The sequence below is a fragment of the Anser cygnoides genome, chromosome 6 (genome assembly GCF_040182565.1).
Source record: "Anser cygnoides isolate HZ-2024a breed goose chromosome 6, Taihu_goose_T2T_genome, whole genome shotgun sequence".
In the NCBI taxonomy this organism is placed as follows: domain Eukaryota; kingdom Metazoa; phylum Chordata; class Aves; order Anseriformes; family Anatidae; genus Anser; species Anser cygnoides.
The window spans coordinates 29,858,094-29,876,101 of record NC_089878.1 but is presented as its reverse complement, the minus strand read 5'-3'; the positions used below and the strand labels follow the sequence as shown (position 1 = coordinate 29,876,101).

Sequence of the window (18,008 nt, the reverse complement as noted above, 5' to 3'; positions counted from 1 at the left end):
TGTTCCTTCCTCAATTCCAACTGGCACCTCTGAAAGTAATATATCTTGTAAGCCCTGTGCAGATGTGTCTACTGGAGTTGCAAGCACAGTGTGAGATTCCTCTATGTAGACAAACATTGCTATAAGCAGCTAGTCTATTGCCTGGAGCTCTATAATCAATAGAGAGAAAGATGCACCTCTTGAGAGTGATTCATTTCATCTTAAAGGACGTCTGAGACGTTTGCCTTGTCCTCACAGACCAAAGGACAGGACTGAATGACAAGTGTGAAACAGGTAGCTTGTAAAACCAAATGAAAAACAAAACAAAATGAAAGGACTCAAAAAAAAAAATCTTCAAGTGCTTTGTGGTCTAGGACTCAATCTTATGCTTAGCAAAATCAATAGTGGACTTCATTATGAGAAGATTCATATCCCCTCACCCTAGTGAAACCATACGATGTATTGATTGTTCCTCACCCAATATGTGAAATGTGATCAGCTAAATACTAATATAGACAAACACCTCATTAAAATACAGGTTTGGCCTACACTGTAAAAACTTAGGGACTACTAAATAGGATTGGTTCAGTCTGGCTAGATCAGATTAAAATAAAGCAGAGAAAATGCACCTCATGTTTGAATTTTGGCCATCAGTTTTAACTGAAACATCAGGGAAAACTTGTGATTGAAGATATCTTAGCACAGCTCTAAGTTGCTTTTTTTCACAGCTACTTTCACCCAAATGAGAATCCTGGTTTAGCCAATGAGGGTTAAAAGCCTGTCCTTTGTTTGCCTTTGTTTTTCATTGTAGACATACTTTAAGAGCCATACTGTGACAAGAAAAAAACGGTATTTAAAACATCTCAGAGCAAAACAGATGCAGAACTTCAAATGAAATTAATTTCAAACAAGTGCTCATCCTGTTTAGTCACTTTAGCATTGATACACATCCTCAGGAGACTAAATTCCTTCGAAAGCCAACACTTCACTGAGGTGGCAGCCTATATGTCTCAAGAGCTAGTATTAGGGTTTACTTTATATAGTAGGTTTGAGATACTTCTTAATTAGAAAAATATTAATGTCCTGATTTAGAAGACAGTATTTTAAATGGTGAGCCCCTACAAATGTGTTCTTTTGTTCAGCCCTGTATCATATAGATATTCACATTCATTGCATCCGTAGGTATAGATGCATGTGTTTTTTTATACCTATGCATGCACTTATGTATGTGCATCTCTTTTTTTTTTCTTTTTTTTTTTTTTTTACAGAAACATACCAACACAGCTAAATTTAAGTTCTGATTTTTTTTTTTCCCATCCTGGATTATAATTAATGAAGGTAAGGAAAAATAAAGAAACCGCTTACGTTGTTTTGCCAGGTCTGTGATTGCACATGACATGCTACCTGGTCCAGGACTGAGCCACCATGCTGTATCTGAAATGATTGCAGCAAGGCTGCATTTGGTGATGGGAATCTACATTTGGTGATGGGAATCTACATTTGGTGATAGGAACTTGGTCCTCCATAAGAAAGTTCACCATTTTGCAGAATCAGGTTCTGAGATGGCTGAAAGTGATTTAGTCACTTGACAAATGAGAGGACTATGCTTCATTGCTTAGTCTCCCTTCTCCAGCTACTGCATTGTTTGAGCTGCTTTGCACTTTATATCTGCGCTTCGTAGTACTGTTATTACTACAAGCTAGCATGCAGCAAAGCAGATGAATGATTTGTGTCTATTAGTTTGGCCAGAGAAAAATACACCTGTTGGCTTTCCCCTTCTTCCTATTCCATTCTTAATAAAGCCAACTAGGTGCATTAGGTCTTCAGAGATTTCTTATGCAGAGGTCATTTCAAATAAGATGACCCAAACATGGGCACAGGGGCTCACGGGCTTGCTTATTCCTCCCTTCTGTTGATGAAAAACAAAGCAGCTTTATATGGTAAAAGAAAGGAAGGAAGAAGAAGAAAGAAGTGCTTTGCCAGGATTTCACAGTGGAAAATAAAGCAACATAAAGGGAACGCAGCCAATGAGTCCATCATTAGACATCAGACCATACAGAAACACACTCAAATAATCATACATTATAAAAACATCCAGAATGAGACAAAAAGGTTGCTGTCAATCATGGTCGAGGAAGAATGGCATCAATACTAATTTCAACATAGCTGGCTTTGTGAAATTGCTTCGTTAGACTTCTGGTTATGGGGCAGGTCTCATATATTCCTCTTCATGTAAGAACAATACCAACCCAAGATTACTTCCTCTTCACTGTAGTCTACTTCTCATAAGTCTTCAAAAAGAAGCAACACATAATAACCACTTTCAACCTGTCATTTACTAATTCCTTTTTATTTGACCCCTCCATCCACTAAAAATAACCTGCTACATAACTCTGTGATCAGTGTATTGTCTGGAGGGGAAGAAAAAAAAGTTGCACATGTAATCTCATCAATAATTTGCTGGTCATTACAGCAATGCAATGATTCTTTGATTTTAATCTATGTGAAAAGGATCAGTATGTGGACAACCTGGGATGACTCTAGAATGATGTAGGGGACAAGAAAAAAAGAGCTTCAGGTGCACAATAATTCTCCTGAATGTATTATCATCCAAAGAATACTGCAATAAGTAGGAAAAAGCAGTCATGTGAAGGGAGTATGTTACACAGACACAAGCAGGGTATAAAAACCCCACTTAGGTGGGACTTCTCAATTTCTTAGCCTTACAGTTACTGTGACTGAAAAGAAAATTTTTCAGGCTTGTATTGAAATCCATGCAGCACAAGTAAAATGGGCAGGATTTGAGTCTTCAGTATTGTTTTCAATCAGGAAAGGACAGAAGACTTGAATTAATCTTCACCACCATTTCTCTTAAGTGCAGTATTTGTTTTTTTTTTTTGTTTTCTTTTTTTCACAGCATTCCATGATGTTCTTCCTTGTACACAGGTTTCACTAAATATTAACTTTTTTTGACATGACATTAGACCTCTCTCTATTTAGCCTTGGAGAAGATATTCCAATTTCTACAAACAAGAAATACCACTCAATCTTTCATGCAGTTTTGGTTGTGTGTTTTTCTGAGAAGTTGGATTTTTATTATTTATTTATTTATTTTATAACTGGCAGAAGGTGGATCTCATGTTTAAGATTGAACTTTTTTTTCTTATGTATTTTTTTCTTTGCCAAAGCGGCAACAGTGTTTAACCTCAGTGCATGATAATCCTCCATATGGCATGAACATATGCTGCATTTCTAACATTTCAGACAAATATAGTGCACCTAAGTCCTAGCAGCTTCCTAAAACACCCTTGGAGATTCAAGCTACTAATTTCCATGCTTCATCTAGAGTTATGCTAGAGTATGTTGGGTCTATAAAGCCAACCTTATGAGATGGAGATGAAAGAGGCATATGGGAATGACATTTATTGTTGATATATATATATATTGTTGGAAAAGTATTGGTAAGCCTAAAAGTTACAGTAAAAGGACAGGAGGCTGGGGGAAGGAGCCTAACGAGAAAGACAGTCTTATTTTTCATTACCTCACACCAGCTTCTCAACTGGTATAAATTAATGTAACACCACTGAAATCAATAGATATATATATAAATTCATATCATTTGAGAATTTGGCTGGTTCTTTGTGATTGTTGTAAACGAACCTGTAAAATAAGTCTGGTGTTTTGGTCTCATTCTTTCCCTCTATCCTGTCCCAGTATCTGCAGAGCTACGTACTCAGCTACTTTACCTCTACTTTACATAGTCCAGCTCTAGTGTAAAAGTGATTAATTAAATGGTTTCAGAGAAAAAATAGAAGTAAAAGTAGGGCCTTTGAAACATCCAGGAACTCAAAGAAGAAACCAGGTGCGCATGTGGATCTTATTCTGTGTATTGTGGGATAACACGTCTCTTGAGCTGCAGAAGTAAACTGACTGCCAGGTTCTTGTGCAGAGAATGAGGCACTGTGATTGTTGTTAGTGTTTCCTGTGCAGGGTGGTCTTTCCCAAATGAAAAAAAAAAAAAATAGCAAAAAATGAATGTTAAAAAGAAAAGAAAAAAGAGAGAGAAAAGGAAGGAAAGGAAAGAAAGGGAAGGAGGTTGGTTAGGGGAGTAAGAGTAAGAAGAAATTGCATTGTCCATCAAATGAAATATTCCCGTTTGCACTCGCTCACTGTGTTCTGCAAGTCAATGTCAGCTTTAAAAGAGCTCTCAAGATTTTCTGGGTGTTCCTTCTCCTTTGTCTGGCTACTTCGATGTGCCTGTTTGTGCTGATAGAGGAATCTGCTCATGATGGCGATGATGCAAAAGATGATGAATATCACAACCGCTATTACACCTGAAGAGGGGTAAAAAAGGAAGGATATAAAGGGTAAAATACAAAACCAAAAGACTCAATTATGTCAAAAATACATCACCATTGCAAATCAGCTAGTGGATGTGATATAGCAGCTCTTCTCAGTCTGTACAGTCATCTGTCTCTATCACACCCTCTCCGATAGTCTTTATTGCTATTTTGTCACTTTAGGTGAGACTTAAAGCAGCAAGCATTGATGTAATTGACCTTTCAATTTGAGCCAAATTCTGCCTTCACTGGTAGTAAAGTTGGTTCAGTGTGTTTGTTTATAAAAAAAAAAAAAAAGAAAAAAATCTGTCTGCTCAAACAAATTCCTGCTCTGTCGTATTTTCTTCTGTGTTATCTCTGAAACCTTGCATGAGCCTTGTACACTTAGGTTTATAGTTTCTAGATATTATCAAAGACAGCTCCCCACTGGGTGTCCTATAAAATAAACAGAGATAAATTGCCTTCCAGGTTGTTAAAGGAAAATGAAAATCCTGCATGAAGCTATAAAGACAACTTTCCCCAGTATATAAATGCTTCCATATGACCCAGCAAGTTCCACAACATCAACTTGCAAATCGAGAGCTCAAGAAGTAGAGAATGTGTGAATACTCTGTTGAGGCTCTCATCAGAGTGGTGTGTAAGGCAATTACCAGTTACCTTGGTTGGTACCCTATACCATGTATACCAATACCAAGCCCAACACTATGGCCTTAGTTCTTAATACAGGTACCGATCTAGGTAACTTGATATAGATGTGTGCTAATAAATTGAGGAAATGCTAGACTTGCATCAGATCACAAAAAACAGCTGAATTGGATTTTATGGGGCCCAAATTTAAAGTTACCTAGATGCTTGCCATGACAGAATTATATTTCAATTTTAATTTTTAAAAATGAAGTTACCTCCAATCACAGCAGAATCACTTCTGACCGCATTGGTGAGAGGCTCCCTTTCATCTGTCTTCCCAAAAGGATCTGCAGTTGGTTAAACAAAACAAGACTTATTTTCTGTATCAACTACATTAATTTTCACTGTGGCTTAGACAGAAGTGTCCTTTTACCCTCATGAATTGTAACATGTTTTCAAAAGATGTGATTTGGGGGACTGAAGAATCAAACCAGAAAGCTCTCTGAAAAATAAAGTGAGCTTGCAGGACAATTTTCTCCTATGTGTCCAAGAGCAAAGTCTGTTAAGGATGTATTTAAAAGGAAACAGAAAGACTCACAACTACTCTAATATCTGAAAGTGTTTTCTCAGTTTATCCATAGAGGAATCACAGAGAGACATTTGAACTAGCCTTTTGTATTTTTTTTTTCTTAGTACCTAAGAAACAATATCAGAAAGAAGCAAAAGGAAAACTAGACAGGTACAGACCTGACCTACATTTGTAGGTGAAGATATACAAGTCAAATTCAATCCCATAAAGAGAAGCAGTCTCTGCTTGGAACAATATCTTGGAAGGGATGTTTTCCTCTCCATTGCAGAAATGCAGTGGTCAAATGGAATTCAAAACAGACAGGGGTCATAAATGAATTCCTATATTAAAAACTCCTAGATGTTGAAGCTTTCTTCTAACCTTGCTATAAATGACCGCTGTCAAAAACAGTGGGCCAAAATGTCTACATGCTGGGAGTTTCAAATTCAGATTCAAAACTGAGAGGTCAAGCCCTCGCTGAAGTCAGTGGAGTTATGGCACTGTACCTACTTTTGTCCTTTTTGTACTTTTGTACATTTTCTTTCACCTCTTTTTTTTTTTTTTTTCCTTTTTCTTTTTTTATTTCATCTCACCCTCTCCTTTAAAGAGCCTATTTGTATTTCTTTCCTTTGCACACCTCCAGGCTACCATTCAGTGCATGTACTCTGGAGTTAGGGATGACTGCCTCTGCTACGTATTGTATTGCTTTGCCAAACTGCTCTTTCCAATACAAATGTAAGCCTGATTGAGAAACTCAGAGTATCGAAAGGTTTATTGCAACTGAACATTGCCTTAGTACTTGACAAAGTCACATTTAGGTACTCCATCATCCAATAAGATATTTTTTAAATAAACACACAACTATTTTATATTTGCGTATCAGGAGGTGCTGAGTTTGTAAAGATGGTGGCTTTGGTTTGTTTAAGATCATAATGAGAGTACTTTTTCCCTTATTCTCCTCCAAGATTCATATGAGCCCCAAAGACATGCAGAAGGCATCAGTTTCAAAGAGGCTACTGTGAGATTTAGAGGTGGAAGGATTTCTCATCAAACAAATTCATTCTAAACAGTCAGGGTTCACTCTATCTGCAGTTCATTGTCTGAGCTACAGGCACAAAAAGGACTTTGGGGGTCAACTGAATATCTCCAGTACGACACTAGTACACCCATAATCACCATGAATGTAATTGCTAATTTTGACAGATTTGGACACTCAAGTTGAGACCTATTTACAATAGGTCCCTTGTTTGGATATTGGGTGCTTATAGTGATGTTGCCAAGCAACAAATAGTCATGGTAATGCTTCGTCTTATTTACTATGTTCGTGGGACTGGAACAGGGATAAAAATTGTTCTTTTACACATAAGTGCAGATAAAGTATATTTTCTGTCCAAGTCCTCAGATGTCTCTAGTGAAATTAATGACAATAAAAATACACACCTGTTGAATTATCAGTCCTACTGTAACTGAAGAAATATCTCTAACTGGTATTTGGTGCGTGGTATTAGTCAAGTAGCGCCATGAAAGACTATTAACTGTGTATGGAAAAGTGAAATTAAATATCTACCTTAAAAATATATCAGATGTAATTCATGCCAAAAAGGTACGTAAGTTCTGATTCTACATGTTATCAAAGCTCCATTGTTTTTTGGTGACTGTTACCAGAATTTAAGCACTGAGAAGAAACCAAAGCAAATGTTGCAAATCATTTTCAGAATGGGGGCCAACAGGCATAGGTCTTAAGAATTATGTTTTGACTGAGAAATAAAATCAAGATACAAGGAGATAAGTGTTTTTTACAGGGGAGCAGATGGCATGTAACAGCTGAACCATTCCCAGTGGGAACACAATAAACTGTGAAGCCGAGGAAAAGCAACACTTTGTCTCATAAGAGAATTTTTCGGGACAGCCTCCTCCTTTTAGATATAACTGATGACATTAATGTGAGTCATAGAGTCACAGTATTGATGAAGTTGGAAGACCCCTCTGGAATTCATCTAGTTCAAACCCCTGCTCAGAACTGGATCTATTACAACAGTTTCCCATGGCTGTATCCATTTGGGTTTTGAAAATACCCAAGGACAGAGACTCCACAACCTCTCTGGACCTACTATCATTGCTAAATTTTCCTGCCCATCAGGATGAACCATTCTTGATCTTGGAGAAGGTGATCCTTGTAAATCAAACAGCTGTCCTGGACCCCTCTTCTCAGCAGCCCAGTATCTCATGAGATTCTTCCAAGTAGGTCCCTCTCCTGAATTTTGGGATTGAAGTCATAACTACTTTTTTTTTTTTTTTTCCCCTTACTTTAATCCCATAGCTACTACAGCCAAGGCTGCCTATGGCTCATCTACTGCTCCTCTTCATGAGGAAATATCAGGTTCAGCAGAACAAGCAAAATGAGACAGGGACTTGTACCATCTAGGTTGCCTTTCAGAAGCAAAAATATTTCTGTCTTCGGTATTTTTACATTAACTGTATGAAGACCTGGGCTGACAAACAGTTCAGAATTCCACCATTCTCACAGCTGCATCTGCTGTGGCATTTACAGTATTTTAATACACTAAAACAAATAGTACAGTAAGAGTCCAACATCTTTATGCCATCAGTGTAGAGCTCAGAATACCAATATCTCTACATGTATCTCAGCAAGGAATAAGGTGATTTGCACATCTTTGTTAAATATCAAAATCACAATGTCAGGTTTCGTTTTGTGTTTCATAATCAAAAAGTGTGTGTATGGATAACTGAGCCACAAGTGACTACATTTTATTAATTATCTGTTAGTTATGGGACTGTCTTGAAGACAACAAATATTCTTGTTTGAAGGAAAGAGCTTCAATTGTTTTCAGCTTTTAAGTATAGAAAGGTTTTTTTTTTTTTTCCACACACTTACATTGAGATTTCCTAAAGGTCATTTTTGGTGCATCTGTACACTAGAAAACTGACACAGACATGTAGAGTCAACTTTGAGTTCTATTTTTCTTCTCAGACATACAATAATGAGAAATCAGGAAGTAATGAACTGAGATACAAGTGGCTGAAAGTTAATCCTTAACTATCTTCTTTTTATTAAAATGTATCCTTTCCATGCATAAATGTAATTCTCAAGTACATCTGTACAAAGTATAATTTGCTACAGATTGTTGTGTTTTTTTTTTTTTACAAGAATCTACCACCCAGTGCTCTTACTATAGCACATAAAGTCTTCAGAACTAACTTGTTCTAAAGATCTTATTCAGGCTTTAATCAAGACCAATGTGAATAGTGAGGCAGTACTGTCATTTAATTTATCATTTTGAGAAGAAAATGTATTTTAAAGCACAGAGAGGGTAAGATATGTTTGGGCTTTTATAATAATTCTACATTTCTGATGTGACAGTACTTAACCTTGACATTAAAGTGCAGCTGATTATAAGATTTAAATATATAAGTGCAAAGATGCTAAATTCTGCTCTGTGTTCTGTCCTGCAGTTCTGAGTCTCAGGTTTTACCGATTTCTAAACTCCAGAAATACTAGATCATCAGGAGGACTGATCACAGGGCAAGGAGTTAATATTCTCAATATTATCACACATACGGTATTTACATTTTTTGTGTGCTTCAGAGCAGATACCTTAGACAACTCTGGGTGGAGAAAATAAAGTTGGGGGCAGGGGGGAGAGAAGCGCACACGCACACACACTGCCAGCCGCTCTCCACAGAGTAATCAGCAGCTTTTTTCCCTATGCAGAATGCTAATAGCAACATTTTTTTTTTCCATTTACTATCTTAGGCAGAAGCTGCAGGAAATGGAGATTTGATGCAAGTACAAATGTCAAAGGAATCACATTATGATATATAACAGAGTTTTATTAGTTATTAGAAGAGAAAGTGGCTTCAGAGGTCAAGGGGCAAAAAACAGCTCTTAATTTATACCCCTTTCTGGTCATTAGGAATTCTGCTACATGCAGTGGTGACTAAAGCAGCAACTTGATTGCCCCTGTTTAGTGGTGACAATGCTCCCAGCTGCTCTGAGACTCCTTCTCTGCATACAAATTCACATATGCAAAATTCTTAAGATTCCCAGAGGGCAGTTTCAGGATTGAAAGACATGAACGAACTGTTGGAATCATCTTACTGGTACTGCTCAAGTACTGCTCTTTCCCTTCAGCCTGAGAGAATAAATTACAAGCATTCAATGGAAGTGATGCGTATGTGTCAAGGGGTTTGTACAAAGAGGTTTTGCTCCTTTCTGCTAGGGTGGGAACAGATTTGACTAGTTTGTCTTATGATTCTTACTGCTGATCACAACTGGGATATGAAATCTGTGTAACACTTATGTTTTCCTTTGAGATCTGCAGCACTGGAGCTATCTAGAGTGGACGGGAATGTCAAATCAGACACTCAATACTTCAGGTGCTGTTTCCACTATGGTGGTGAGAATTTTTTATTTGTTATAGGTAGGTTTTAGTACAATGCCTTTTAAAGTGGCATTGGCTAATCCTAAGGCCCATCCTTAACACTCCTAATTCTGAGAGAAAAGGCAACTTCACAGTTCCAATGTTTATAACACTCTCGCAATTGCATTACAGCAAAAATGAAGGAAACCTCACACCCCGATATTCTTTAATTTTCCCATTCCCCTCTTGGCAGGTCATACCTGATGAGGAATATATCGTGGTTGCTGTGTTCACATCAGCTTCCATCAGGGATGCACAGCTGGATTCAGTCAAGGAGCCCTTGACAGTCACAGGAGCAATGCTGGGATGGCGTAAGGCAGCTTTCAGGGGAGCAATGTGGTTATACCGAACAGAGGACAGGCAGCCAGTGAATCCATAGGCATTTGCCTTTGAGACTTCAGGGTCCAGTGACAAACCATCTGCAGCACAACAGAAAAACAGTCTCGGGATTGTCTGTTTTAGGAAGACACATTAAAAAATTAATCCTTTTATTGTCTTACCTACTGTTTTACTTCTCTTCGTTCAATTTCAATTGTTCAGGTTCTCTTTAAGCAGCCCACAAGTCCTCCCTGACATGACCCACAACGTTACCATCCCCAGTGTTTTCTCTACAGTGCTACTTACCTACTTACTATCAAGTTGGCTTGGACAAAAAAAAAAGACTGCATTGTGTTCCTTTCCTTATCCATTTTTCCTATTGTCTTGACAATACCTAACACATTTATAGGTGCTAATCAGCACAACAATAATTATAAACAGTAAAAATAACAACACTGACTATCACAGGATCTTGGGGGTGATCCTCTTCAACTTTTTTGCATCTGTTAATAACACCATGTTCACAGACGTGTCTTTGAGGCATTCTACTTCCTCCACTCTTTTCACAAAGGATCCTGCTCTCCATTGTCTATTATGTAATGCTTCATGTGGTCCAGTATTGATAGGTTCCTAGTAAAGGCTTCCACTCTTCTTCAGGCATCTATTTTTTAACTTTTCCAATCCATGTAATTATGTTGCTAGCACTTCTTGTTTTTATAATAGAGTTCCTAGGAATCCTCCTAATTATGAGCTAGGCTGTCACTCTGCCAGCCCTATTCGACTCATAAAATAAAATTCAAAACTATAACTCATTTAATTTAAGTCAAAACCAGTATTCCCATGCTCTTTTCCAGCCAGAAGATGAGACGGTGCAATTAATGTATGTGTCTGCCTGTGTTCATTTCACAAAGAGAAAGCAAATTCAAAGGCATGTGTTTTTTATTTAGTTCTAAATGTTTTAATATCAAAGGTTGTTTTGAAAACTCAATGAAGGACGGTGAAGCCATCTTCCCTTTCCTCCAAGCTCTCATTTATTTACTTTCCAGAAATTGAAATTCATACTGCTCAGGGGTCTGTAGCATGATGTGCTTTGGTATCAAGGTCAATCAAAAAAAACAAGACAAAAACCACAAATGCACATTAAAAAAGTATCAATAGTTATTCAAAGTCTTCAAATTTACTTGCTAATGAAAAAAAAAAATCTAGCATTCAAAACTTTGGAAATAGTTCCAATGACATTAGAAAATAAGGATTCTCAGCTTTTACAGTTTATTTTCATAGCTTCAAAGAGCAAGATGATAAAATTTAAAATAGATTCCAATTTTCCTACCATCATTCAAATACAATGATTTACAAGCTCTCAGCCAAAAGAATTTAGGAAAAAAGTAGAACTTCTCTTACATCTTTGTAACTGACTTTTCTTTTCAGAAAGACATATACATCTTTTATGTATAATAAAATACCAAGACTTCTCAAAACGAGCACAAATCACAGGTTAATTTTGGCACTAAGGATCTGAGTCCATAATGTCAGGCAGTCAGAGGGAATAAGCCAAGAAAGATTTACTAATTATGTTTGAAGGTTTTCACAGAAATACAATTTGGAAGAGTTTGGCCATTCTTTCCCAGGGGTATTATAGGAGACCCCTCAGTCTACTGACCTATCACTGCCAGAGCTGTCATGGGGAAAACTTCTGGGCTGTGGGCAACTGCCAGAAGGAGACACAGGAAGGGAAACAGTGAGACTTTACCAATGGAAAAATTGCAGCCTTACAGAGGTTCACATTTGCTCTTCTCAAAGTATGTAGGAAGCATTGCATTCAGGTTTTTAATGAGATTTTGGCAGAGGTATTATAAAACAGACAAAGAATCATTCCCAAGTTTCTGCAAGAAGGCTTATATAAACTAAAAAGGCTGATTTACTGTATTTGTCTTCTTTGTTGAATTTACATAAACCTTTGTAAACATTTGTACTCTCAGCCTTTCCTGTTTTCTTAGCTCTGACACAAAAGGTGGTTTTGTTGTTATCTTTTAGGCATCGAGCAATCTAAATTGTTCTGTTCTGCCCCAATGTGCAAAAGGTAAAACCTAAGAAATAATGAATTCTTTTTTCATGGTATGGTAGCTTGAAAAGTCTAAGATAGAGTGCTGTTGAAGGCTTTCTTTAAAAGTCAAATTAAGGGCAAATTCCCATAGTCTTTTGACAAAGTCAGCTTTGCATTAATGAGAACTAGATTTGTTGAAAAGCTTTGAAATTTGAAAAAATAAAAAAGTAATAACTAAAAATAAAAATAAAATCAAAAAACAAACTGAAAACAACCCCAGAGTCCTCTGATAAAAACTCCACCTGCACAGATACAGGCTGGCTTCTTTTTTATAAGGCTTTCAGTGCATGATTAAGTCTTTCAGAAAGTTGGACTTTCACTGAACTCAACAAGAGGCCTGCGCATCTTGGACGTGAATGACTTGTGATGCCCTATGAATCTCTGTGTGGATAATGTAAAGCTGTGTTTATAATATGATTACCTGTGGGAAAGGCTTATTAAAGGTTGAAGGCCATTCTGTCACTTGAAGTCTTGAAGAAGAAACTGTGATTTAAAATCACAATAAAATGTTTTTCCAAAAGATATTTTCACTACATGATGCAGTGCTCAGTAAAAGAAATAGCTCCATGAAGCTCCAAGGTCTGTGTTGAACTAAGGTCATGTGAAATGTCAGTGGCCTTCCTGTGACCTCACAGTGCTGTAAATCTTTCCATGCATTAGACTGGCTTGGAAAACTATACTGAATTGCTGCTGATAGTTCGATTTGATCTTATGACATTTTAGCATAGTGTTTCTGTTTGTGGTACAGGAGACTGAGTAGAGACTGAGTTACTTTGAATTATCTCTGTATGGGGGGGTGCTCACTGTGAGAAGGCATTTTTTTTTTTGGCTTTTGAGTAATTTAACTGTTCATTACCTAGAATTTAGGTTTATTTTTCCATAAATTTATTTTTAGGAAAAATTTATTTTTTAATAAATTTAATAAATGTATTTTTTAGGATTTTTTTTTTTAGGAAAAAAAAAAGCTTTCTCTGTTGAGTTGTGCATCAGTTGGTCTAACTTTTTGTGGGGTCCTCTAGCTGCTCACTGGAAGCTGTCTGCAATGTCACAGATCAATAAAATTTGCATCAGTTTTACTCTCCTGTTTTCTAGTTTAACGTGTTTGCAGTAGCTTTCCTTGACAAAGAGAATTAGGTAAAACATGCAGTTGTATTTGCAATACTATAGTTATTATATCCACATAATTTCTCTGCTGATTCATTTCTGTTCTCCAAAACAGACATTATATTGTACAGCTGGTTTTTGTGCACCTCTGGCATTTGTAACACACTTGTTTTAAAATGTTAAATAAAGCAATCTTAAATCTTAATATCTCAGTAATGGGGAATTAATTTTCATCATAAATAGAATAATAGAATTCTCCTGCAAATCTCTAGGACCATGCATGAGGTTGCTCAGCAATGAATCAGCAAATTAAGACAAAATAAAGGATAGCTAACATGACAGCAAACTGGAATCAGAGAAACCAAAAGTGTTATCTGTGTGCGGAAAGAGTGGCTCAAAAGACCTTTCTGAAAATAACACTGTAGAAAATGGGACCATAAGCATTACCTGGTATACTTATCCAGTTTTCTTTCTAAACATTAATTTCATATCATTCAAAATTAAATCAGAGATGAACGTTTACTTGTGTGCTCACTAACATCCAGAAAGGCCCATCACAGATTGCCTTATTAGAAACTTCTTAACATCAGTGAGGATATAAAATGTTTTAAATATCTGCACCCTAACTAGCTCATTAATCTAAACATACTACTTAGATAGTTTTCACTTAGGTGGAGGTGCAAAGGATAATTTACTCTATATACTGAAGCACTGGTAGTCCTTTTTTTCCAGTCGGAGAAATAGAAAGATGCTTTTTGTGGAAGTTATACTATATACTTCACCTCAGTTTACCAAGGTGCTGAACATCATTGGCAAGATGATACTTGGACCTTGTCACTAGATTTGTTTCTGTGAGCCATAAGTAAAAGGCTCTTGTAATCTCCATATTGCTCCATATTGCTCCTGTCTCATATAAGTTTAGTCAACAACCAAGTACCATGTAGTTACCTAGAAATATACACTACCCTGTCCTTCAACAACCTCAGTAAACATTGCTGATACTAATTATTAATTTAGAAAGGGAAGAAAGCATATCTTGGTTTAGACTGGAACCTGCAAAAAGGCATCCATGGAGAAATTTCATTTCTTGGTATGAGTCTGCCACAAAAGTGGTGGTGTTAACAACACAGAAACTTTTTCTAGTCAGAAATATTGAGTTCAGCCACTTTGGCTCTTCCTTACGAAAAGGATGAGATTAAACAGGAGACAGGGCTCCAAGCATTCAGCATACCTCCAAAACACTTCTGAAACAGAAAACAACAGCAAGAGCAAAGCAAAGGGACTTTTTCTTTCAAGTTTTCCCAGGAATGAGCAGAACACTCCAGGCTTTACTTACTGGCAACTGAACATTTCATGTAAAGTGAAAGATTTGAGAATTTTTGTTTCATTAGGCTTAGCAGAGATAATTTCAGACATGCATTTAGTATGTTTTCTAAACGACAGGTTGTCATTGAAAATGAAGTGCTGCTTTGAATGGCAATGTGAAATTTATTACATCAAAATTTTTGACATTTGAATCTTAAACTGTCATAACACAGTCAGCCCTATGTGATTTTGCATGGGCTCAAAACATTATCCATAAAAAGGAGAAAATATGCAAGAAAATAGAGAGATTGTGCAAAAGAACACATGATTTTCTCATGAGTAGACAGTTAAAATCAATTCAAGCAGCAAAAATTCAAATTAAAAATAAAATTTCTAGACAGAAGTAAATAATCTTGGACAAATTTAGGCAATATTATCATTGGGAAAAAAAAAGAGATTTAAGTGTGGTGCTAGGATTTTAAAGTAAATGATACTGCTGGAGAAAAAGTCTGGATGTATTTCATCTCTTTTTAATAGAAACATGATGGCATTGTTGGCTCAAACCTTGGATTGCTTCAAGCACTTATGATAGCCAAGCTTTTTTATTTTAACTAGTGCTATCTTGGTCCCAAATGTCTCTCCTAAGTAGCTATTCTCATTTTCCCAAATACTTTACTAGGCTACTACGGGGAAAAACAATTTTAGACTTAAAACACACCCAAGACATCTTTTTCCAGGATAAGTTCCTACTAAGAAATAGGCATTTAGGGTGGGAAGAATCTGCAGTAAAGGAGAGAGCTTTGCAGTGACAAGACAAATCCAGACTATAACTCTTGCTGTATTGTAAAAATGGTAGAGTACAATATAGTCAGATAGTGACTTTAAATTTCTCAAGAAATTTGTGAGCTTGAGAGCTTAAAAAAGGGAATGACTTTCCACAAAGGGGTAAGAAAAAAGAAAAAAAAAAAAAGACTACAACTTATGTTCTTTCCATCAAAACCCCCCAAAAGGAGATGCTTCTTCAGGGTTAAATTTTGCATCTCGGGCTTGATGCCAACTTACCCACTGTGATTTAATTATCCCATTATCATCTCCTGTACTATGACACCACTCCTAGATTAATTGTACTGTGATCTCTTCTGTGTATGGATTCCATTTTCTTCTTGTGAACTTTTAGTAAGAAAATGTATTATACAAATAATAAAAATTGTACTGCTCCTACACAATGATTTTAATAAAATTACTTTTCAGATAAGCTGAATGATTCAGTGTAAAGACTCCTACAACTTAAGTGTGTTTCAGTTCAAGCTTTTAGAGATAAAAGGTATCATGATCATGTGCTAGGCTACACAGTTCTTTACATCACTAGTGTGGGAAGTTCTGCTAATTCATTATTTTGAGGACACAAATAAATTAGACAGGTCAACATGAATAGGTGCTAAGGAAATCTTTGCAACCTTTTTCTTCAGAATACTCCTAAATTCCTTTCAAATCTCCTTTCTATTTCCTTTACTCTTGTAATCACTACACTACTAGTGTATTAACTTGCTCAGAAGCAAATATGCAAAGAATTAGATTCATTAGCCTGCAATTAGATTCATTTCTCAGCATCACTGATTGTTTTTCCAGGTATTGTAATGGCAAAAGATTTAAATATGGTGAAGCACAATGAGAAATTTTCAAAGTGGGAAAAAAAAAAAAACAGAAAAAAAAAAACTAAAAGCTGCTGCAGATATGGTCACATCTTAGGTACTTCTGAGCTGATATAACTAGTTCAGAATAGAAATAAAGAACTCCAACACTGAACTAGAGCCACTTTCAGATCCTTTCATTCACTCTTCTTTCTTTCAACACCATACACATTATGGGATAGAAAGGAACTGTTATTCAGACACTTATGAATCATACAGTGAACCCCAAAACAAATAGATGATATTTTCCATTGGGATAACAGCTTTTTTATTCTAGACAAGACCTAAGCATATGTAAATGTGTATCTGAGATCAGAGAATTACAGAATAATCTAAATTGAAAGACACCTCTAAAGGTCACGCAGTTCACTCCCTTGTTTAAAGCAGAACTGGCCTCACAGTAAGGTCAGATTGTCAATAGAATAGTGCTCACGTGGTTAAGTTCAGCAGTATGATCTCTGTAAGGAGCACTTAAAGTAAATGCACTGGGACTCTGGCTAAGATTTCACTAAGGCTTTGCCAATAAACTGTACAACCCACTTGGGGTCTGAATCCAGTACTCACTAAAGTCCAGGAAACGAGTCCCATTGATAGTGATGAGCTTTGGATAGGTCCTTTCGCGTCTTAGCTCTATATGTGTGAAGAAAAATGACAATGAACTATGGGATAATAATATTTCTCTATCACCGTTGGATACTGTGAGGATGAATTCAACAAACGTCTGTTGGCTACTTGAATGCTGCTTTTTTTTTACTCCCTTGTCTTCAAAGCCACACTTATATTTAGATTGATATTTCTAAGGCAGCTATATGGCCCCATTACTGTGGATCTGAACAGCTCACAGCCTTTAATGCTTTTATCCTCCTAGCGCCCCTCTGATGCAGGGATGTTCTATTATCCATGCTTTACTGATAAAGAACAGAGATACTAAAGCTCAGATTGGTTCCAGTGGGAATAAAATGCCTACTTACCTTTATATCTGTACATAAATGGCTTGCCCAAGGTCATTCAAACAGTCTGTGGCAGAGTGAGTGTCCCTATATTTGAATTCCAGGTGAACCCCCTCTGCCTTAAATGGAAGGCTTTTTCCTGGAATTCAGAGACGGGTGTAGGGCAGCCATTCAAACATACAGCAGATTTCAAAAGCAGAAAAAAGTATCAGAGTGTAAGTAGCTTTTGACTAAAGAAAGTCAAAAGGGGCTGGGGGCAGTGAGAGACTTAAAAACTGGTCATTGAATAAAACCGTACTTTTCAAGAGTTCCAACTATGCTAGCATGGTTATCATAAGAAAATCTAGTAAGGAAGAGGTTTTAGTCTTGTGAGATGTCTTGCTGGAAGCCCTCTTAGAGATTTCTCAGCCAGAGGAAAATGAATGGTAGAGTCAAGAAAGAAGATGATATAATCATGTGGTTAAGCAACCGTAATAAATTATTAGAGCAGGCAAATGATTGCTTGCAGTGGTATTCAGGTTAGAAGAGACAGAATTTCAGGAGAGTATAGTACAGATGTGTAGGGTACAGTTTTTCTATA

At 36.7% G+C, this 18,008-nt stretch overlaps 1 protein-coding gene across 3 annotated transcripts in view; it reads right to left on the bottom strand.

The window, feature by feature from the left end:
* Positions 1–1,196: 1,196 nt before the first annotated feature.
* CNTNAP5 (contactin associated protein family member 5) overlaps positions 1,197–18,008 on the bottom strand; it is a 285,697-nt gene continuing 268,885 nt past the window's right edge. For all 3 annotated transcript variants that reach the window (XM_048050395.2, XM_048050396.2, XM_013178329.3), the window contains 3 exons: positions 10,157–10,375; positions 5,222–5,293; positions 1,197–4,313 (listed from right to left, as the gene is read on the bottom strand). In XM_048050395.2, the coding sequence (XP_047906352.2) occupies positions 4,117–4,313; positions 5,222–5,293; positions 10,157–10,375 (488 nt within the window). In that variant the 3' untranslated portion in view covers positions 1,197–4,116. The remainder of the gene's footprint in view (positions 4,314–5,221; positions 5,294–10,156; positions 10,376–18,008) is intronic.